This window comes from Mercenaria mercenaria, chromosome 15 (assembly GCF_021730395.1).
Source record: "Mercenaria mercenaria strain notata chromosome 15, MADL_Memer_1, whole genome shotgun sequence".
NCBI classification, from domain to species: domain Eukaryota; kingdom Metazoa; phylum Mollusca; class Bivalvia; order Venerida; family Veneridae; genus Mercenaria; species Mercenaria mercenaria.
Window position 1 is genome coordinate 43,556,998 of NC_069375.1, and position 24,246 is coordinate 43,581,243.

At 35.0% G+C, this 24,246-nt stretch overlaps 2 protein-coding genes across 2 annotated transcripts in view; both read right to left on the reverse strand.

Moving 5' to 3' along the window:
- Window positions 1-4,635: 4,635 nt before the first annotated feature.
- On the reverse strand, window positions 4,636-13,945 carry LOC123561604 (macrophage mannose receptor 1-like). The gene is made up of 9 exons (XM_045354094.2): window positions 13,813-13,945; window positions 11,427-11,597; window positions 10,328-10,549; window positions 9,345-9,458; window positions 8,959-9,041; window positions 6,795-6,885; window positions 5,259-5,346; window positions 4,982-5,101; window positions 4,636-4,726 (listed from the first exon to the last, which is right to left on the reverse strand). Exons 1-9 carry the CDS (start codon window positions 13,892-13,894, stop codon window positions 4,696-4,698), a joined length of 1,002 nt encoding a protein of 333 aa, XP_045210029.2. The 5' UTR covers window positions 13,895-13,945; the 3' UTR covers window positions 4,636-4,695.
- A 3,331-nt stretch (window positions 13,946-17,276) lies between these two features.
- The window catches only part of LOC123560219 (atrial natriuretic peptide receptor 1-like), a 49,062-nt gene continuing 42,092 nt past the window's right edge, over window positions 17,277-24,246 (reverse strand). The window contains exons 22-24 of the mRNA XM_053524214.1: window positions 22,780-22,878; window positions 19,845-19,936; window positions 17,277-17,780 (exon numbers count right to left, since the gene is read on the reverse strand). Coding sequence (XP_053380189.1) covers window positions 17,709-17,780; window positions 19,845-19,936; window positions 22,780-22,878 — 263 coding nt within the window. The 3' untranslated portion in view covers window positions 17,277-17,708. The remainder of the gene's footprint in view (window positions 17,781-19,844; window positions 19,937-22,779; window positions 22,879-24,246) is intronic.

The window sequence follows — 24,246 nt, forward strand, 5'->3', positions numbered from 1 at the left end:
CACAAAGTCATTGCTCAAAGGCAGGTCCCAAAGTGTCGTTGTTGACGGCTTTCCTTCATGCACTCTACCTGTTCTCGCTGCAGTTCCTAAGGGTTAAGCAATAGGCCTCTGTCTCTTCCTAATACACCTTAACCATTTACCGACTCCATTAAAAGTATCAGTAGATTATTTTCATATAACACCATTGTGTGTCTTATGCGGATATCCTAACTTGTTATACAAATTCTGCAAAATGATCTCCATTTCCTAGAAACACAGGAAAATGACTTGTCAATGAAGTTCAATCCGGGTACTAGAGACTACGTGAAGAAACAAAAAACAAATATTTACAATTACAGTTATTTCATAACATTATTATCAACTTAATACAATGAATATGATACACCGGCGAAACTTTAAGTAAAGATCCCAGTTGGTCAAAGTACTAAAATATCGTAACTGCAAAGTTAAAGAACTCATCCAGAATCAGCACGAAAAATGTCAAAACAACAATCAGAAAAGTCAAAGAAACAACATATAACACCTTTATATCCGACCAAAATTTGAATGCTGCGCTATCATCTGACATTCATCACATAAAATTCAACCAGTATAACTTTCAACAGATCGATACGTATGCAACAACTACAATCAAACAAGCAGTATCACCCAAACGAAGTTAACAGACAATCCCTTCAAAATCGCAGTTTCCAAACATCTCTCTCGTAAAATTCTACAAAAGAAAAAATTATCTTGTTGAAACTTATCATAATAATCTCATTCTCATTAGTAATTGAATATTTTTGCCATAATAAGGAATCTTACATATTTGATCCCGCAATGTCACATCCAGTATGCAAATTCTTTGTTCCAGCAATTATAGGTTCTTTCTTAGAAAAACACAGTTTCACAAACTAGAGGACCATTTTAGCCCTTATTCTTTCTCCTTGGTATCAAATTACGACATAATAATACGAAGCCACTGTCTCGGGTGCTCATATTTTATCTTGTTCAATTCAATCCGTGCTTGTATAATAAGGTTCTCATGGGCCTTCGGATCGGCAGAAATATGATAGAAAGGTATCATACTGTAGCTGGGCACATACACTTTGCACCGATCGTAAGACTTTTGAAATCACACATTGAATTGGGAAGCGCCAGTACGTTAAATATAGTGCCAAAACGGGCATTTCTGATACATAATTACATGTTCTCGTTTGCAAGGGGTTTTAATTTGTAAGTGTTAGTAATCGTTTCTTATAGCTTTGATCAATGTTTCCTATTTGTACAGTCAAGAAAATTAAAATCGCAAATTCCATTTATGTCAAATTTTTATTTTTTATACGCGAATTTTCTGTACTTTTATCATTATTCACCAAATCTGATCTAACGTGGCATTTTTGTGACATTTGAAGCATGGCCAGTGACACGTGTACATGTGAAGCTTCTTCTTAAATCCATGCCATTCAAATTCCATTGAATGCGTCTACAAAAGTCAAATGTTAAAATTTTGCATATCATGAATTACCTTTCATCGAAGCTTAATTACGACACAAGATAAATACACATTCAGATATTTCGGTATAATGATGCGTTACCAAAAATATTCCGGACAGACTGTGATATAAGGGAATTATTGCGTTACCTCAATAAATAAATGAGTCACCTACGAATGCAGGTACTTTGCAACGTAAATATCGACTCAAAGTTGTAAATTTTACGGTGTCACGACTGTAACCAATATTATTTGCATATAACAACATTGTGTGTTTAAACTTGTTACACAAATTCTGCAAAATGATCTCCATTCCTTAGATTTTTTTTGTTTTGGGTTTAACGCCGTTTTTCAACAGTATTTCAGTCATGTAACGGCGGGCAGTTAACCTAACCAGTATTCCTGGATTCTGTACCAGTACAAACCTGTTCTCCGTAAGTAACTGCCAAAATTGTCGATTAGAAATCATATTTACTTTTTAGTAACTGTGATCAGTGGTCCTAAGTTATACACCAAACAATGCCTTTATTTAAATTTGTTTTACACACAAACTGTGGAAATATATAAATACCACCTGAAACTGTATTTCCCTTTCAAGTAAATATTATGCTCAAGCGTTACACGGTTGATTTGAATATAACCGACTTTTCCAGGATTTGAATAGTTACAAATCCGTTACCATTTAATCTTCCTTCATTCAAAAAGTATTTAACGATTAACCCATACCATGCTTGACATGATAGATTCTGCCTTTGCGGCAAGTGTAGACCATGATCAGCCTGCACATCCGTGCAATCTGATCATGACCTGCACTATTCGCTATTCAGTCAATATCTTTTTGTTATGCACCCCTTTTAACAGTAATGGTACTGTCCTAATTGGAAGATGGACAAGTCCATCATAGAAATTTATCAAGGTAAGGATCAACGCCTTAGTTCGCTCAGTAATGGTGAATATTTTCATGGGGAAATGTAAAATTCAAAATTGTTGTAGTAAGAAAGATAATAAAAATGTATTGTTTGACAGTAATGGTTCTTGCACACTGTAATATTTTATTGCCACCAGATGAAATAATGTTTTATTAGTGAAAAATAACCCAGGTCAATCACTATGAGTGATAAAACTTTAACGATCTACATGTTCTTTGTGCATCAATATCTTGCATTAAAGAGGCGGAAACTGTAATGGCGCTTTCGGCTTTGTTCTTCATATTGTTTTTCTTGATTTAAATAACATTTCTCGACAAGAGTTGTAAAACGTTATGCTGCAAATAATAAAATAAAATGGAACGATATGTCGTGTGCGTCTTTGTAACGTCAGAAGACGTCTAACATAATTTTCGATCGCGTGTGTCTATTTCCAGAAGATAAGTGAAAATATCAAAATGTCTTGTAGTCTTGTAGTCTTTATTCAACTTAATTTGTGTGCGCGATAGTGCTTGTGTGTCCGTGTGTCTTGGGCGGTGTCTTACAGTGTTGTTATTTATTCTTGTCTGTTTGTTTATCTATGTGAGTTAGTTATGCCTGTGTGTATGTGCGTGCATGCGTTTGCGTATACGTATGCGTGTGCGTGTGTTTTATTTTCTTTTTTACGTGAGTGTCTGCGCTGCCGTGGTTTACTTTGTTGGGTAACTGTGATTATGGAACGTAGCATTCCCTTCTGAATATTCATCCTTATTCCATGATTCCACTTCCCGTTCACATCCCCCTTTTTACCCCTGCCTCTTCCTCTCACTTGTTCTATATTTGGCATGGAATCAGAATGTACTTTTTGGATTTTTTGAAGCAACCCGTCTATAATATGTTTTCGTTACAGCTTCTTTTTTTGAAGGCCTATTTTGCAAATGCATGGCTCTGTGACTGTGTTTGTGGTGCTCTGTGCTTCCAAGAAATCTATCCGTATCTATTATCATTTGCTTCTCGATGTGATATGTTCTATATTCACTCAAAGCAAAAATGTCTTCAAGTATTTATCAAAATATTATTTGGATAAATGAAACTGCGAAAATCTCAAAAATTCTAAAGATAGAATTATGTATTGCGCTCATTACTGCTCCTTATCGCAATCAATCTATATTCTAAGCTTGAATGCTCAGACAAGTACAGTACAAGAAGGAAATGGAGTTTTAAGTCAATGCCTTGTACAATTCGTCTTATGTTCTGCTGCGGACAAAGCGTGGAACTAATGGAAGTAGGAAACGGTGCTTAAATAAAAATATCAATGTTAGATTTATGGTTTTAGTGCTCTGCACTCCTATCCGTTAAGGCTGAACACCACTAAATCTTGTTGTTCTCTATTTCATATAAAATCCACTTACTGCATAACGGTCTTACGACATTTTCTAGCATATCAGATTTTCAGAGACTTATATTCCCATAAAGAACTATATCGCTACTTTAGAAAAACAAAAAGAAAAGGGGTTGTTAACTTTTATATAAGAAAACTACAGTTCGTTAAAATACAACCCGCTGAATTTACTACTATTCGCCTCTTTCCTATTTTTTTTACTATCATGTGATAGAAACATGCCGATTTCGATACAATGCAATGTAATACGTACTGAAACGCGGTGGAATAAAAGTAAAGACGTTGCTTTGAGAAAAGGCACTAGAAAAGGAAAAAAAATATCACTATTTATATTTGGACTTCTTGTGACCAGACCATCGGAGGCTTACATTTGTTTTGGTTGTGATCAGCCTTAATGTAAATATATTCCTTTTGTATTTGAAAGTTAAGCTGTGTACATACAAAGGGGACACTTACGGACAGAAGACTGACAGACGGTTCCATTAATTTATGTTCGGGGAGAGGGTATGGGGGGCTATGTGGAGGCTATGTGGAGAGGTGTCAGTGTTTTATAAAAATTAATTCGATGATCAGAAAGATAAGAAATAATTTAGCGTTAAAACATTTCAATTATTGCTAGGAAAATATGCAACACAAAACTTTGTTTAGTTCTGGCTTTCTATGAATAAATATTTACGATGTTTTTAGTATACCGATAATTCCATCTTAAGTTTTCTCTAAGATTTATAACCAAGCCAATGTCTCTAATTTTTTTGCAATGAAAATAACAGGTGTCGATCTAGAAGATCTTCGGGTCGCATAAATCTATTGTCTAACATAATCATTCCCTTAGATAAATTACAAATTACAGCTCATTTTAAAGTTAAGTCGTATATTCATTTTCAACAAATTGTCAGACCATAACTAAACAGTATTCATCCAACCGGACTTGGACTATATAAAGTCCTGAAAAATATAAAAAGGTAAGAAATATCACAAATTTCAACCAAACACAACGTTAATGCTGATACTATACCTATTTGTTATTATCTTTTTCATAAAAGAAATTTGCAGTTTTATCATATAAATATTACTTAACAGCTCGCCAAACAAGGCAACAGGTACTTTATAAATACATATTATTTTAACATAAAGAAAAGCTCCAACGTCTAATACTGTAAAACATAATACAATTATGCAACAAACTGTAAATATATCTACTTTTCTTGACAGATAAAGGAGAAGGCCTGGTCGCATGAAGCTGCTGTAAGTCGGTATTTGTCATATGACTTCATAGCAATACATTTGTCTTCATTCAAACTAGCAGGCATATTGTCCCATCTAGTAAAGAAAATAGAAAAATGATAATTATATGTATTGGGGTTTAATTAATCAGGGTTAAAAAAGCATTATTTTTGGCCAAGGCTTTTAAATAACAATTTACTAACAGTTTACAAAACTCATTTTCTTTATGATATAACTTTTTTTAAAGTCTCACCTCTCAAGTGACTTTGGAACTTCACTCAACCACTGTGCCTTTAATGTTTGTAACAACTTTCCACCAATCCAAAACTGGTCGACATGCCCTGAAAGGGAGAGAGACAGAGAGATATCTTTAAATGACTGACATTCGGGAAATATTTAATGGAGTAATTACAATTATTCGCCTTTGAATGTAAAATTTAACACTTTGCAGTAATTAAACACATGAGTGCTTTTTCTGATTATAATAAACATATAAACTTGTTGTTAATAAAACATTCCATTTTACCAGATCTATATAACAAATACTTCTATGAAGCTAACAAGTGCAAAACCAATACGATATGAGGAGAGATTCAAAACTGTAAGATTGCCATATGTTAGTTTTCAATAAGTTAAAAAAAAACTTGAAATTTAGCGTTAGTTTAGTACAATTATTTTGTCAATATATAATTTAAGTTAATGTCAACAAAAGACATCGTCTCATCATATTCACTCTGCATAAAAAGACATAAAAATACAAATGAGTTTCCATATTTTACAAGCGATGGATACAATATTTGAGGGAGGAAAATGACTATAAAAACAATGTAACGTTGTTATCTAGTCCTTTCGAAAGAGAGCATTTACATGATTTTGTTTTACCAACATAATTATCCTAGTACTGAAAGTAAACCGAATCTAGGAAATAAAATGTCTAGTAATTCTTAAGAAAATGAAAAAAATATATAGCTAAATGTTGCTTAAATTTTTCGAAGTAAATGCAGTAAATAAATTTATGTAAAAAAGCTTTCTAAACTACCTGCCGAATGATTATTCTAATCACATAATTATCACATAATTTCCGTAGTATCATATACGTTTAGAGTGTGTATAACATTCGGTGGACATTTATTCGGATTTATATTTGTATTATATTCGAAAAGTGCACAAAATCAATATATTTTCGAAAAGGTATTCAAACCTCTTTAAATATCAACTTGACAAAATTTACACAGTACATATCACTACAAAAATAAATAGGTAACTAACAGTTTGAAACTTGTATTACATTTAGAAGGGATCGAGTGTTTCACTTCGAGATATCCAAACTTCGAATTAAAAGGATGATTTGTTCTCGTTTATTAACGGGGCGGACTTAAAATGTTTTTGAGATAGCCAGAAGTTCGAGATAAGCAGATTCGAGATATCGTGTTTCAACTGTATAGAAAACCTATACAATCGCGAAAATGTGTTTTAAATAACAAAAGTTTACATACTAGTAGTGCTTATGGCCACAAAACCTAAAGGTCATTTATTAAGATAATAAAATGTTTTACTCATCAACATTTTGGACAAAGCTTACAGTGTAATGCATCTTATACAGTAATACGGAGGTATTTACCCTCTCAGCCATATAAAAATGCCATCAAATTGAACCACATCAATTCTTAATAATGTTTAGCATGGTTCCCTCAAACATTGAATGGTGATCCAATTTTGTAAAGTTTTGCACAGTACAAAAGGGAGTTTCAAAGATAAGACAAGAAACATTTTTAAAGTCAGTACTTACCGACAACCGCATCAAGATAATTTCGTAAAAACTGGTCTTCATTTGATGTCGTTGGAACATATAATCGACCACCTCTCGATTTGCATATGTCCTTAAAATACAGAAACTCAATGTTATTTTAGCTAAAGGTATATTAATAGAGAAGTATATTGGTCTGTGTTTGAAACAAAGCTTCCTCGGTTGATCATCAAGAAGGAATCAGTTTAAAAACCAAGATCTACAAAACACCAACATTATTATCCAGTACAAAAGGCCAACATCCAAGATTGCAAAGCTTCCACCACCTTCACCTCAGACCGTGATTGTATGACTGAAACATGAAAAACATATGCACACAATCTAACATTTATCTTTTCATATTTTAATATCTTACGAATTTGTATAATTTTCAATTTTTGTTACAGATTTTTAATACGAAAATGATAAAAGTCAATAAAAATCACCCGAACAGACCAAACAGAAATCGTCCGAAGACCGGCAGCGCGTTGGGTTGTATCTGACTTTTGGCTGCTCTTCCAGTGTCGCTGACCTACTAAACAGTCTAAATGGCGCAGGCTAGATCTCCGGCGCATTGACTCCCGACTCTTTCTTATGTATAAAAATCTCAAATCCCCACGGTAGATTACTTCATCCTCCAAACAAGGCAATTAACCCTTTATCATCCACTGTCTTACAGGTTAATCTCTGCAAGCACTGACTACTACAGATACACATTTCTAACCCAGGACTATAATCCTATGGAATATTCTTCCACCTGACATTCCATTCCTTCAAACTCTGAGCACTTAAATGTCGCTATTTGCAACATTGAACACTTCTCACCATAAACTTGCATTTCTCCCCTGTTATTATCTTTTAAATCACTAACAAATTTTTCTTTCTCTTTTATTTTGGTCCGGGTTTCTTTTGTTTTCCACTAACAATCTTTGTGGCTTAACACGCATGGAAGTGTCTACGTCCCTGTTAAGGGTTAGACAGTATTTTAAGATAGCTACCTATCATGTAGCCTTTTTGTGCCTTTATTGAAATTACAAAATCTGAGAAAAGTCTTTTCTTGCATTGAAACTGCTGGTTTTTGATATTTTCAATCTGCATATTAAGTACAACCTTTTAACGCCAAACAGTTATGGCTATCCACTGATAAATAGAAACATACGTGTTAAAGACGTTAGGCTTTAAAACAGCTTTATCGGTGCCCGGTATTTGGCTAAAATTGCCTATATGAGAATACTTTCGTGTTACTGTACGGTATAAAGGTCGGAGCAATTATGGTTTCACAAAGTGTGAATTTCTAATTAATGAAGTTGTAATAATAACAAGGCAGTCTGAAAAACAACTATATCCCCCGCCTGGATGTGTTATGGATAGTGAAATGGGTAAATAGTATTGGTTGGAAGCACTGACGTTCTTAAGTATATATTCATGTAGGACGACATCAGTGAATTTGAAAATCCTTCAATGGGTTAAGGAAATAAAGAGCAGACACAAATTTAAGGCTCGAACTTTTGACCTTGTGTTGTGACATTGAGCTTGAGCCAACATGATTGACTTTAAGTTATGCACATTGTCTTGATGAGGTTATCATTTGACCCAAGTTTCATGAAAATCCTTCGTGGGGGGGGGGGGGGGGGGGGGGGGGGGTGTTAGGAGGTGCAGAGCGGACAATAAATGGAAGGCTCAGACATTTTACCGGGAGTTGTGACCTTGACCTTGGGCCGTCATGGCTGACACATGAGTTCTGCACATCGTCTTCATGAGGTTATCATTTGACCCGTGTTTCATGAAAATCCTTTAATGTGTTTAGAATATAAAGAGCGGACACAAAGTTTTACGGACGGGCGACAGAAGGACGGACGGAAGGATGAACGGAAACCATTCCTATACCCCCTGCACCACAACCACCACCACTTGTGGCTGGTGAATACAGATGTGTATTGAATGAAGCAAATTTTTACTTTTTTGAAAAACGTTGACGTGTAAAGTATAACCTCTCTAGAGCGGCCTTCTCTTTAGCAAAAAACTCTCTATAACAACATCATCAAAATTTCCCTAAGGTGAAATATACTATAAAATTTACTTCTCCAGAACAACAACCTCTACATAACAATCAATATTTGTATCTCCCAAAGGTTGTTGCTCTACAGAGGTTCTATTTAAAACTTACGTTTGCACTGCTCCAGGATTGTCTTTCCGTAAAAACAGCAAGACAAGATTGGTAGCATTTCAGGTGTGTTGATGACGTCATATCTAGTATGAAAAATATATTATAAGCTAAATGAATTTAATGATAAAACATGATCTAAGAATCACTGTTAATGGTGATCATGCATTTTTTCAGTCAAATATCAAGGTAAAACATGAAAATGATTAAAAAATGCAACATTCAGAAGTGGTTGCTGTTACATGACACATACTATGCAAGATGCATAAATCTCAATGACAGTGGTCTGAACCTTAGCACAAAGTAGCACAAAGGATCTATAAAATGTATTTCATCTTACACATAACCCATTTATAGAGAAAGTCTTGTACTATAATTTTATATTGTACCGAAACAGAATGATCCATTTTCAACAGGTGTATAACCATGTTCACATTCTGTGCATGTCGAAAGCTGGTTATGCAAGCAAGTGTGTGTCCGACAGTTTTGAATGGTGGGGCACCCTGGAAATGGTAATATAGTCATATAAATGAAACAATGATCATGTTTACTCTTTGGCATCTGTTTAACTGTATAAGTAATAGAAAGAGCATTGAAACTCGAGGGTAAACGATTTGTACGAGGGGGCGTAGCCCCCCGAGTATAAATTGTTTACCCGAGAGTTTTAATGTTCTTTCTGTTTTGTATCATAGCCCTCTATATATGGTAGTTGTAGGCGGTCCACATTGCAATATACAGCAGTTCAGTGAGTACTAAAAATCCTTGCTTTACAAATGTGTAAACCCCAGGTAAAATAAACCAATGCTAGAGCAAAAAATCAATAAAATACACTTTGCTGTCTACTTTTCCAGACACGCTGGCATATTTTCCTATCTAACGGTGCGGTAACTAGCGTGCGGGTATTAAATACCTGCACACTTTTAGTTACCGCACCCTGTACTCGGAGTATACAAATTATCTGCACCAAATTTAATAAGAAAAAACACCGAGCTATGATACAAGTAATGCAATTCTTTGTAAATTCATGTCATTCTGTTTCAGAAGAAATAATCTTTCGACTGATTTACAATTACGCCCGCAAATTTCCTGTCCGGTTTTGTTTCCACTGCAAATCACACAGAGCTTAGTGTTCGACTAATAAAGTGTACTACATTTTGTGCGTTTTCTCTGCAGATAATTTGATAAAGTGTTGCAGGAGACAAGATGCATGGAATTTATTCTTTCTTTTCGTTACCAAAAAATATTCGTCTTGTTATATTCATGTTTAATATAAAAATGATGCAAAATATTTTAACTACTCTCGAAACTGCATAAGTGAGAAATTTGAAGATATTTTAATGCAATGTTTAGAGACTTTCCAAAATTAACAAACCTTCAGACTGACAAACAAATACAGCTTTTGTGTCACATGTTCCGTCGTCAAACCCTGCCAAACCTTTCTTGTCCCGCCACAGGCTTAAGCATCTTTGATTACCTCCGCCATTATTAGGTTCTCCAGGGTGCCACCAATTGGGACAACAATGGGCCCCGTTAACCCATTGGTAAACTCCATTATGATCATCATCACCAGCTCCTAACCAAGTGTAGTCTGCATCTATTTTCAGATGGTCTTTTTAGACGGAGTAAAATCGGTTGTCGTGATTTTACAACATTGGTATGTATACGATAATAACATCAACAACAGATGTGATACAATCATCACTGAATACTAATAATGTTTTAAATTTTCAACAAGTTTAATCTCGAAAAGTTGTCAGGAAAACAAAAAAAAAAGATGTATGCAGTCTAGATACAAATAGTTACATAATCTTTTCTATGAACTATTTTCGCTAACGCGGAATACTAGGAGTGTATGTCTCTGTAATCTTTGATGACGAAGAAGTAAATGCATAACGGTTTAATATTAGGAAAAAAGAACGACATAGATGAGATTTTAGACAAATTTAAGCAAAAGGTGTGCTATGACCATGCGTTTTACATACGAATGTGTATAAAACTTTATTGCATAATAACTGCTGCAGCAATCTCAAATATACTTGCTAAATTTCTATATATGAGCCGCGCCAAGAAAAAAAGACATGGACAGAGGCGAATAGGTATTGTCATCAAGTGGATGGTGGACACCTTGCAATAGGTGAAAAATATGAGAAAACCAACATAGTGGGTTTGCGACCAGCATGGATCCAGACCAGCCTGCGCATCCGCGCAGTCTAGTCAGGATCCATGCTGTTCGCTAATGGTTTCTCTAATTGTAGTAGGCTTTAAAAGCGAACAGCATGGATCCTGTCCAGATTGCGCGGATGCGCAGGCTGGTCTGGATCCATGCTGGTCGCAAACCCACTATGTTGGTTTTCTCATGGCACGGCTCATAAATATACTAGTAGTTTGCAATAAGAAGTTGCATTCGAAATTTTAGATAATAATGAAATGCATACTAGTTACAAATAAATTGGTTTCATATGCGAACGTACTATGTTGAATTGTGACAGATTTTATCTTATTGAACACAACTGAGGTATCAGCTATTGCAAGGTGTCCACCATCCACTTGATGACAATACCTATTCGCCTCTGTCCATGTCTTTTTTTCTTGATAAAACTTATAACAGGATCCTTCAAGACTGACAGCTCCATTCGTACAAACTACAACACAATGTTTTATTTCACTGGATATTTTTGATTTATATTTAACAATCCTATCAAACTATTGGTACTTTTATAAGACATATCGCATTATTGTTTAAACCAGCCTTCGTTGCGTTATGGGATAGCGTTAACAGTGTTTCAATATATGAAATATCAAAACATATTTCCTTTGTCATGAACCGCATATAATTCTATTAATGTATGATTTTATTCAGCAATTAATAACGCTCTATTTCTATAACTCATTGAAACAGAAATATTCTGATACACAAAGTATTATAAAGTAACGTTATTTCAAGTCCTTTTCATTTGTATGCATTTCTGAATCCGCATCTAAATCTACATCAAAATCCACGCCTGCATCAACATCTGATTCCAATTCTACTGTAACATATAAAAGTACATTTGTATCTACATCTGAATCTACATTTGAACCAACATATGTATGTACATCTTTTGTTTGTTTGTTTGTTTTGGGTTTAACGCCGTTTTTCAACAGTATTTCAGCCATTTGACGCCGGGCAGTTAACTTTACCAGTGTTCCTTGATTCTGTACCAGTACATGCCTGTTCTCCGCAAGTAACTGCCAACTTCACCAAATGAATCAGAGGTGGAGGACTAATGATTTCAGACACAATGTAGTTTATCAACTAGTCACGGAAAACATATGCCCCGCCCGAGGATCGAACTCACGACCCCGCGATCCGTAGACCAACGTTCTTACCTACTGAGCTAGGCGTGCGGGCTATGCGAATCTATGTCTGAATCTACATCTTAACACACATCTAAATCTACATCTGAATGTACATCTAAATCAAGAAGGGTGTCTTTCGAAACCTAACAAGTACAAGTAGGCCGGTTATATTACTTGAAATAATGTCTAAACCTTAAAATAATTCCAACATAAAGTTTTTATTGATGTTTTATAATCTTTAGTTACTTATGCATTACAGGGAAAAAAGTCCTCAATAGAAATCCTAGCCAAACTCTGAAAATTAGGCCTTGTCGTAAGGCAACTTACTTTAGACTTTAACTAAAGAACTGCGAATTTATCTAAAATAAAATCAATTAAACGAAATATTAGTTTAATTTCTTTATTCACGTGCATGCAATACAAAATAAGGAGTTCAAGCATTTTTATAAATAATTGCTTTAGGTGTTTAAGAATTCCGAGCTAATATTGGTGTTATCAAGTACCCACCCATCTGCAGTAACATTATGAATACATTTTTTATTTATTTGTGAATGCCTTTGAGTGTTGTATTCCTTGTTTTTGACTTTGCGATACACATGTTTAGTGTTCAATCCATTTTATCTCCGATGTGGCCGATTTAGAAATACCGTACAACCTCTCAAGCGCAGCCCTCTCTTAAGTCTCTTAACACTTCTCCATAACAACATCATCAAATTTTCCCTAAGCTGAAATATACAATTAGATTTACCTCTCCAGAACAATAACCTCTACATAACATTCAATACTTGTATTTCCCAAAGTTTGTTACTTTACAGAGGTTCGACTGTACTTATTGTATAAAGATGGTTAGAGAACTTTACAGCTGACGCTCTTCTGCTTCTTGAAAAGATTGTAAAATACCAAACGTGGCCTACCAGTACTTGCTAGAATTCTTAAAATACTATTTTTTCTGATATGAAAAGCAATCATTTACGCTACAGTTTATCAGTTGTAGAACAATACAGCATATGGAACACAGTAACGACCAAAATACATATATGAGCCGCGCCATGGGAAAACCAATATAGTGGGTATGCGACAAGCATGGATCCAGACCAGCCTGCGCATCCGCGCAGTCTTATCAGGATCCATGCTGTTCGCTAATAGTTTCTCCAATTCCAATAGGTTTTAAAGCGAACAGCATGGAGCCTGACCAGACTGCGCGGATGCGCAGGCTGGTCTGGATCCATGCTGGTCGTTAAGCCACTACGTTGGTTTTCCCATGGCACGGCTCATATGTATGTTACTGAAGAATTCTAGATGTAGATCTCAAAAATGTGACATGATATTTTTAAGGGCTTTTTTTCTGTGTTACATTTTCTTTCGTACTACTTATTCCACAACAATATGTTTTATGTTGGAACTAGTTTAATCAGAAAAGTTATAATCACCAGCCTAAAGTTACGAGATGTTAGATAATAAATAATTATTTTTAGGCTTATTTCATTATTTCAGTAACAACAATTTCATATGAAATACCTGTGACATCTCTCGATAACTTTTCTCCATAACAGGTAAAAAGAATTGACAAACTACACATAAAGTAGAATTTCTGCCACATTTTTTCTTGACCTAATATTCTTATCTCCAAATAAGTTCAACTCCATTTGGCAAATGAATGAACAAATGTTTATCTTGTTACCGGTAACATGACTGATAGATTAACATTTATAGAATATAACATGAAAGGCTGTCACACAGTTTAATTACAAAGTTCCGCAGAAATTGACAATATCTGTGGTTAAATATGTTCTGCTGTGGTTACTGGATTCATCTGGCGGGAAGTTATTTTAATTTCATCGTCACATTAAAGGGGTAAACGAGTTAGATTTAGTTCCTGTAAATCAGTTTAAACTGACCCTAGTCGTACTAAGCCACTGACCAAAGCGATATCCTTCTGTGATTCTTCTTCGTGCACGTTTTTGTATGTTTGTTACTTCTATGTTGTTATTGTTTCATTCCATAGTGTAAATGTGTATATGTGCTCATCCGCTAATACGTTTATAAATTTACACTAGCCATGTTTCCATTTGTTGTGTTGCATGAGCGATTAAATTCTTCGGACATTTCTTTTAATGTTGGATGTTAATTCTTGTTCTAGTCCTTTTTGGTATTTTCGCAAATTAAACAACGCTTTTCCTGTATTTAGCAAACTTATAAGATATCTTTCTCAGCTATGTTGTGCAGGTTAATAAATACTGTTAATTAATATGTTTACACAAGATTTGTGTAACATTCAGCAACAATGTTTATAATATTTTCATAAATGCATATAAAAATGTTTCTTCGCAGAAACCTGTGATTTGATCAATCAAGGGATGGGGATGGCGGCATGTAGCAAGTAAGGACTAAGCAGCCGGTGTAATGAAGTATTTCGACCCCCATAGAATAATGACCCTCGGTCATTATTCTATAGAAAAAGTGACCCCCCGGTCATAGTATTATGACCTCCAGATCATAGTACTATGACTCCCCCACGTGAAGTAAACTGAACCTCACGAAAAATATTGACTCCCATAAAAAAACCGACCCCCGGTCATTTGGTCAAATTTAGTGATAACTCATGTATCTAAGGCCTAATTGCTACATTTTATGCCCCCACTCGGGGGAGGGGGGCATATAGATTTGCGCTTGTCCGTCCGTCCGTCCTTCCGTTTGACCATTAGCCACAGATACCATCACTTGACACAGAAATCAGAGCATTCCGCAACGGGAAAAGGGATTCTATTTCTAGACGCTGTATCTTGGTGTATACATTTTTTTCAGGAAAATAACAATTCACAATACGTTCACAAAACACACCAGTGTCAATAATCCCTGCAAACTTCGGTATGAAGTAATTTTTCAGAAGAAAACTGCACAAGAACTGCTAGCATAGAACTTATTATTAATAGAAGTTGCAATACTTAGCATAGGCAGTAAAGTACGGTAGCGGCAACAATAGAAAGTAGTAGTAGTAGTAGTAGTAGTAAGAGGAGGAGTAGTGGCAGTGGTAGTGGCAGTTGCAGTAGCAGCAGCAGCAGCAGCAGCAGAGGAATAAGTGACAGGTGATGTACAAGACGTATTAGTGAAAGCAGGTATAGTAGTATCAGTAGTAGCAGTTGTAGTTGTAGTAGAAGAAGAAGAAGTACATGTAGTAATAGCAATAGAAGTAGCGGCACCAGTAGTAGAAGTACAATCAAAATGTTAACTATTGGCAATGGAGGGTATTAGAGTTGTAGATCTAGTAAAATTGTCCGTTAGGTTTGGTGGGGATCACTTTTTAATAGATATTATCGTCAAAAGTCTTTTTAGGAGCCGGTGTTTTATAGGGAAAGAGTAACTTTTTTAAATAGAATAATGTCCGGGAATCGATATTGTATGAGAGTTCGAATGTAGTAATTTCGGCAGTGAGTATTTTACATGGAAGAAGTCACTTTTTCTACAGAATAATAACCGGGGTCGTTATTCTATGAGATTCGAAGGGAGTCATCTTTAGGGAGTCAGTATTTTACTTGGAGGGGTCAGTTTTTCTATAGAATAATGATCGGGGGTCGTTATTCTATAGAGTTTTCAAAGGGAGTCAGTTTTTTTATAAGGGGAGTCAATATTTTACAGGAAAGGAGTCACATTTTCTATAGAATAATGACCGGGGGGTCGTTATTCTATGGGGGTCGAAATACTTCATTACACCGGCTCAAACATTTTTAGATTTCTTGCAAACTTTCTCAGCATTGTCTTGCATGTTAATCTTTTAAATTAGTACGATATATTGGATTTTTACACCATAACATGATTGAAACAATACTAATGTAGTTACTGTGTTTTTTGTTGTCCAACTTTCTGTCATTTCCCTTTTATATTTTTCTAAATTGAAGTTTGATACTTGTTATTTGAGCCGCGCCATGAGAAAATCAACATAGTGGCTTTGCGACCAGCATGGATTCAGACCAGCCTGCGCATCCGCGCAGTCTGGTCAGGATCCATGCTGTTCGCTTTCAAAGCCTATTGCAATTAGAGAAACTGTTAGCGAACAGCATGGATCCTGACCAGACTGCGCCGATGCGCAGGCTGGTCTGGATCCATGCTGGTCGCAAAGCCACTATGTTGGTTTTTTCATGGCGCGGCTCATTTATTATTTAAAAAATAAGCATGTTTGACATTGCGCGACATTGTCAAACAACTGCAAAGACCATATCAGTATAAACAGTAGATTGACAATGTATTTGATACTAAATAAATCCGAAAGATAATATAAACCTAAACAGTCTTTCCATAAAAAAGACTCCGTTTATCAGTATTTGTAGCTTGAAGAGTGTATGTGTGTGTGCGTGTGTGTTTGTGTGTGTGGGGGGGGGGGGGGTGTGCATGTGTGTGTGTGTGTGTGTGTGTGTGTTCGGGTTTAACGTCTTTTTCAACAATTTTTCAGTCATATAAACGACGGTGTCTACTTGTAGCAATGAGCACAATGCCCAACTTTATAGTGCAGCCTCACTGGAATATCGCCGTAGACACGTGGCATGAAACCCCACCCAGTCGCATTATACTGACACCGGGCTGACCAGTCCTAGCACTATCCTCTTAATGCTGAACGCCAAGCGAGAAAGCTACTAGTACCATTTTTACGTCTTTGGTATGACCCGGCCGGGGATCGAACCCACGACTTCCCGCTCTCAAAGCGGACGCTCTACCACTAGGCTACCGAGGCGGTTGTGTAGCTTGAAGAGCTAATAATTTTAGTTAACTGATCACTGTCTTGACGCTTCACCAGTTGACACAGGTAGTAACAGTAAATCTAACCATATTTATACTATAATAATGCATTATTCTAACTTAATAGTCTTACGATGTTGCATGATAGTCGGAAAAAACAATGCACTGACACAAATACAAAACATTCATTTATTGATATACGAAACAAAGGCAGTATCTTAAACAACTTGTATTTCATTCACTGAGTTGAAAAACATATAAAACGTGGGTATATTAAAACTGAAAATGCAAAACATCTATTTTACTGAATTCCGGCAACTATTTCTTGACGTATTTCACGGAAAAAATATTACTTTAAGTCACAGTGAAATGGACTTTTACCAAAAACATAAATTTAAAACAAAAACAGCTTTTTCTTTCTCTATTTCGACAATAGAAGTCACCCCGGATTTGTTTTACACGCCATTTGTGCCATGTGACGATCGAACTGTGGATAAAATGCATGTACTTTATCTGGTATTCGTTTCCTCAGGCATGTACAGAAGGGAATGGTAATTGATTTGTTTTTGTTTGTTTGTTGTTTTTGGGGTTTTTTATGTGTTTTTTTGCTACCCGCGTGAGGTACAAATTTTAACGAGAAATCCCGTACAGTGTTTTGTGTCATGCAACACGGTTTTACGTTTTCATAACATTATTGTTTCCAAATTGCTTGATATTTCGTCTATCAGCCAGAATGTTTTTGTCAATCCCTTTCCCTGAAAAAAGAATGATAAATGAACGTTATTTTCAGAACGTTCGACAAGAAAGGGTTTAGGTATGAAACAAGTTGGCATGCTAGTGCCAAAGACATGCGTTAAGAGTATTATACCTAGAATATCTTGATAGCCTTTACATTGTATTACGTTTAACATGGATGAGATATATTAAGAGACAGCTGGATTGTGTATTCATTTTACAAAATAATTAATTAATTCTATTTGCATAGTACATTCTGACTTTTTACGCTCCCTCGACATTTTTGGCGATATATTTCATACTTCTTAATACATGTTTTTTTTTAATTTCGTATGTGTTTGGACAATGTAAATAACATAAAATAGCAGCAAAATCAATTTGTGCAAAAACATCATTTTATTCATTTTTGTGAAATCTAACCAATTAAAACAAAACAAAAGTTTTTCTTTTTTTTTGTGTGTGTTTTTTTTTTAATTTGTCAAATGTCATACGTATATTTAGATATTGACTTTCAGTGATATATCATAGATATCAAAATAAATAAAAATATATTCCCAAAATATGACAGAATAAAAAAAAATATTATCTTCCTATGAAATTCGCTCGATTATAAATTGTTGACATTTTTGCTGTTGTTTTTTTTTTTGTGACTTTTCAGATCTGGATTGAGACCATAGACAAAATAAGAAAAAGACATGTCATCACTCTATATTAAAATCTTCTATGCACTACCTTTAAACTACGTGAAAAAAAAATTTAAAAAAGCAGTACTAGTAATACGTAAGATATTGTTAAATGTATTTAGGTGGTATTTGAAGTTTCGTTAAAATGCAAATGAAGAAGCGTTTGATATTTGAAATAAAATAGTTTATTTTTGAATGATAACATGGTGTAATAGCCATATTTCATATCTTGTAGCTGGATGGTAATATTTAAATAAAACTTGGTCACTTTAAAGACATTCAAAATCAAAAACTTTTCGCCCAGAGATTTTTCAGATTTTATCATTGTTTGGGGAGATAATCGGTATTGAAGTTACCATTGATGTCTATGGGAAATATATAATTTCTTTGATTATAAGAACCTGAACTTGAGTTTCGAGAAAATTTTGCGGTAGAAAGCTGCATTATATGATTTTGATACAAATATCAAAAGAAGTCTAAAATTCCCTGTAGCGAAAAGGAGAAAATCTTTTTTTAAGTTTTCAGGGGAGATAACTCATGAAATACCAAAATTATCAGGAGAGGTAATTTAAAAGAAATATTTGAGAACTTCTGTCACTATATAACTTCTCAATATGCACCTTATTTCTATCGTTTGACATTTTTTAAAGCTTACATTATCAAGTTGTATGTGCGCTTTTGGTGAAATTGAGGCCTATTACACCATGTTATCCTTAACACTCTGCAGTGCTTACATTAAAAGGAAAAAAAAATCCGTTATAATAACTCCATACCAGTCAAATCAATTCTGTACTTGATGCAGAAAACCTACCGTCTAGTCCTTTTTGCAATAATGTTCATTTATATTAATTACGCCTCTGTATCGATTTTCAAATATACATAATTTTGATACATTAATTTGAAAGATTTCCTTCGAATAACGTCATTTAATTTTGGTTTTGAAATCATCAGAATTATTGAACAGACCAGGCCGTGAGTGGTTTATCCCCTGATTAATCATTGTTCAAGTTTCAGAAGCGCAGGAATTTGACCACAAACCCGTTTGCCTGAATGGTTAAATTTCCAAGTAGTTGAACGATGAAAGGTGGTAAATCAGACGATACATCACTGGAAAGGACATCGGTTTCCATTCTTACATGCTGGTTGAAATAATTCTATATCCAAGTGTTAATGAATCTGACGTCATGCGAAAATATAATATAATAATTGGCGTAATAATGATCTCTTACAGGTCCGCGCTTCAACTGTAGTTTATCGCAAAATATACATAGTTTGGCTTTCTTCTTTATTTAACTGGCAACCCGACCGAGTCATGCTAGAATACTCAATACAATGAGTTCATCCTACATAAAATATTTAAGCGCAATTTCAATGTTTGTCTTAAACAACTAGTACTTTCACCTTTATATCAATGACACCTCTCTCTTCAGTGATGAAATTCTTGCCCAGTTCTAACAATTGTTTCGTCTGTTCGCTGATATGTATTTTCATAGCTGAAAAAAATGCAAGTGTTGATAAAACAATCGATGAATAACAATACAGAATCAAAAAAAAAATATGATAAAGGAGGAAAATGAAACGATGGTTTTATCATTGGACGTTATAAAATATCACATGTGCAGGAAGTTTCGTAAATTTATCGGTTACCTTAATTTACAGTTATAAAAACATAGCCAAACTGATCTAAATAATTACCCATTACTATTTAAAAATCAAACAGAGATGGAATTACGACTTCAAACAATTGTGTACACATGCAACAACACTCAACTGAATGGGCAAAATATGTGCATTCTAAATAATTAGCATCGGTAAATTATTAATTTAAGTCATTTCAGTATAGGAACTTACTTGAAAATACGATTCATTTGAGTTTTTCATTTAAATAAATATATTTTATGCCTTGATAATCAAATATATACGAAGAGCCTCTAGAACGCATCCATAGAAAATAAAAGAAGACTCGTTTTGACAGAGTCTGTTCATGCTCCTTTTAAGCAAGTTTACAAAAAGCCCGTCCAATTGCTTTACATGAATCGAAAACTAAGAAAAGCATTCTAAAATAAGAAAATGTTTCATACAAAGTTTGTGAAAAATAAAAATGTAAAAGATGGGAAGAATATAGGGGTAAAAAAAGAAAGTATTTAAACAAACCTAAACGCATTTCAATTAATAATATTTCATGAAAGATGCATAGATGGTTGTAAGAATAAAGAGTTTTTGTCAATGATCAAACCCTTTATGTCAAATAAATCTAAAAACAATCAGTCTTAAATACGTAGTGTTAAATGATGATGATAAAATAGTATCGGACAGTACTGATGTTGCAGAATGTTTTAATAATTGTGTGCAAATGTCGCCAAAATTTTAGTAAAGACGTCACGTTTGACAAGGGTGATCATCCAAGTATTAATAAAATCTAACTCCTTAAGTCAGTCCACAGTCCCTAAAATTATAAACAATTATAAAATATGGTTATAAACAATTGATCTCATTACATATTTTATTATTGCAACGAAAGCCACAGGTGTTGACAAAATTTCAATAAAATCACTTCAATAAGACTCACAGTCACTGGTTCCATTTTATAGAAAGTTTATAAATAGCTCTATTGATAATGGCATTTTCCCAGATCGCATAAACAAGCTAAAGGTACTCCCATTTTCAAGAAAGACGATCCCTTACAAAAATCTAGTTACAGGCCATTCAGCATTTTACAAGCACCTTCAAACATCTTTGAAACATTTTAGCTGTGCAAATGTCAGATTACTTTGAACCAATATCTAAAACAGTCTGTGTGCCTTTAGAAAAAGCCATGACTGTCAGACCTTCCTTTTGAAACTAGTTGAGAACTTGATATCTGCAATGGACACACACATGTTTGTTGCTGCTATTCTTATGGACCTGTCAAAGGCCTTTGACTGTCTTATAATATTTTACTTTGCAAACTTAAATCATATGGTCTGTCTGAAAATTCCCTTATTCTGCTAACATCCTATCCTACAAGAAGAAAATAACATGTGGCTAGGCTGAGATATTTTAAGGAGTGCACAAGGGTTTGATCCTTGGTCCCTACTTTTTACCTCATTTCAATGACATATTCTATTTCATCCAACAAGGATCCTTACATAACTACACAGACGGCAGCACCCTTTCATTTAGCGCAAGATATTTTCATACTATGATAACAGTCCTTCAAGTAATGCTCTTATTAACTGGTTTTCAATTAAATGTATGCAAGCCAGTCATGACAAGTTTCAAGCTAGAGGCCATTGGTATCAAAACACACTCTACGAAGCCTAAGCTCAGTATAAAAATGCAAATATTGAATGTGAAGACGTCGTTAAATTACTCTGTGTTAAATTTGACTTTGCTCTCACTTTACGAAATCGCATTGATAATATTAAATTTTGTGGTAAAGCAGCACAACAACTAAAAGAATAGGCAGAATTCTATGTAGATTAAGAAAACTTCAGGAAAACATCAAGCTTTATTCAATTCAAAAGCTTGATTGCACACTGGAATGGCCAGTATTGCAAATGTTGTTCAATGTGTAATCATACCTAGCAGTTTGTTCTGCTGGACCGGACGGCATTTTGCTCAACACCCTACCAGTTACTATTATGCTTGTTCTTTTATTTTGACCTTTTACATTTTGCTTTGCTTGGAAGTTTACTTTGTTTAGTTGTATACATAGATTTCCTTGTTTAGTTTTATTAGCTGTATACCATGCTTACTATTATTTAATATGTAGTATCCTGCTTGCTATAATCTGCTTTGAATGTGCTATTGACATTATTACATCTTATTTGTATGGTATGTTTTGTGTGCTACTGTGAAGGACCTGCTGTTCAGTTAACTTCGGATCTGATCTGAGGAGTTGTCTTTATTTAGCAAACTGTTATTCAGCTTTTTGCGACTGTTTCGCCCATCAGTTTATTTATTCCTGTTCATCTTAAGCTTTTCTTAGACATCTGGTCAAGAGCAGCATATCTTTCACAGGTTTAACCACATTATTTGTGTTGCTACATGCTATGTGCTATAACATTGTCTCTAATCTTACAGCTTTCTAATGATATTATCGACTGTATATCTTTGTTAATATATATATAGTCGGTTCAAAAGCGCTTGCCGCCTAGGTTGTACTGTTTCCCTGTCTTGCCGACTTGAAATTGTTTTATCTTATCTTATCATATGAGAGATAAAGAAAAGTGCTAACGCAGGACTCTACATAATAGACTCCATTACTCCAAACCAGCAAAACTAAATTACTGAGTCCAGCTTTCTTATGGTATCAACAATGATCTAGAAATATGTAGGTGTCACTGCAGCATACCTTCTCCATTAGATTCCATTCGACTCGCAGTATTTACAGTGTCGCCAAAAAGGCAATAACGAGGCATTTTCCTTCCCACAACACCGGCGCACACAGGTCCTGTAAACAATTTCAACTTCAATTTCATACTGCCATAAAATCAATACTGATTACACATAGGTGCTTGTCAGGAGCAGTTATTAGTTTAAAAGATATGTTATGTGCAGGGGGTTAAAACTATTTATAGCGTATACATATGTTGCAAAGATAAAAGATCTACAGATCTAAATTAAAACAGTAAGCATCTGTCTGCAGAGAGCATGAGTCAAGTCTACCAACAAAAATTGGTAGACTCGGACTTGAATGGACATATATTGGAAGATTGTTCCATAGCCTGATGGTCCTTGGGAAGAAGAATGTAGCATGGTAGTTGGTTTAAGAATGTTGGATTAGATAATTAAGATTTCTAGTTGGGAGGAGATGATGGTTATCCACTACTACAAGGTTGGATCTTATTTTATAGAACATAATCAGGGAGGAATGGTTTTTACGTTGTTCGAGCGTTTCCCAGTTGAGGGTATTGATCATGTCTGTGACACTACTGGTGTAACTGTAGTCATTTTTACATAACCGGCAGCTGACCTTTGGAACATTTCTACTTTATTTATTAAATATTTCTGCCAAGGACACCAGACTGTAGAACAGTACTCAACCTGGGGACGGACGTTTGTTTTACAAGCAGTTTTTGACCTGTGTGTTATTGGTTTTGACATTTCTTTTAATGAAGCGGAGGGTATTATTGGCCTTGGCTTGGAGGCGATACTTTTAATGTGTGTGGGGTGACAGTTGAGATCCTTGCTTATAGTAACACCTAAGTATTTGGACTGGTCTGCTGATTTAAGTGGGGGTATTGTGTAACCTGTAGGGGTAAAGGATAGGTTTTCTCTTCCCATGTATTCTAAGGATCTCACACTTTTCAGGATCGAACTCCATGGTCCAATCCTGTTCGCATAACTCGACCATGCTGTAAGCTTTCTGCTGAAGACTGAGATGAGATGGTGTAGTAGACGATAATGTCATCAGCGAAAAGGCGGACCCTACATTTGATACTATCGGGCAGGTCATTTATGTATGCAAGAAAGAGGCAGAGCATTGGACCGAACCCTGGGGAACCTCTGACAGAACTGGTAACCTATCTGAAGACTTGCCTTCGACAAGAACTTGTTGTGACCTTACTTAAAAATGTCAAGGTGTTTGGTCGTATACTTAATGTCATATAGAACATAAAATATGAATCTTCTAACGACACCATTACTAAGTACTATAAAACCCTATATGATTGCTAACTATTCGAGAAAGCTGAAAAGGAATATGACCAACACCTTATTGTAACTACAGATGAAACACGGTGTCTCGAATTCCATGGGATATAGTGTTTTCCCTTCGAGTTTTCGAAACGAGATTTGAAACTGTCTGCGAGATAGCCGG

Coding starts and splice junctions, on each gene's coding strand:
- LOC123561604 (XM_045354094.2), bottom strand. CDS start 13,894: ATGTGGCAGAAATTCTACTTTATGTGTAGTTTGTCAATTCTTTTTACC. Junction 9,042..9,344: donor AAATGGATCATTCTGTTTCG/GTACAATATAAA, acceptor TTTTCATACTAG/ATATGACGTCATCAACACAC. Junction 4,727..4,981: donor TCCTTTATCTGTCAAGAAAA/GTAGATATATTT, acceptor TATATTTTTCAG/GACTTTATATAGTCCAAGTC.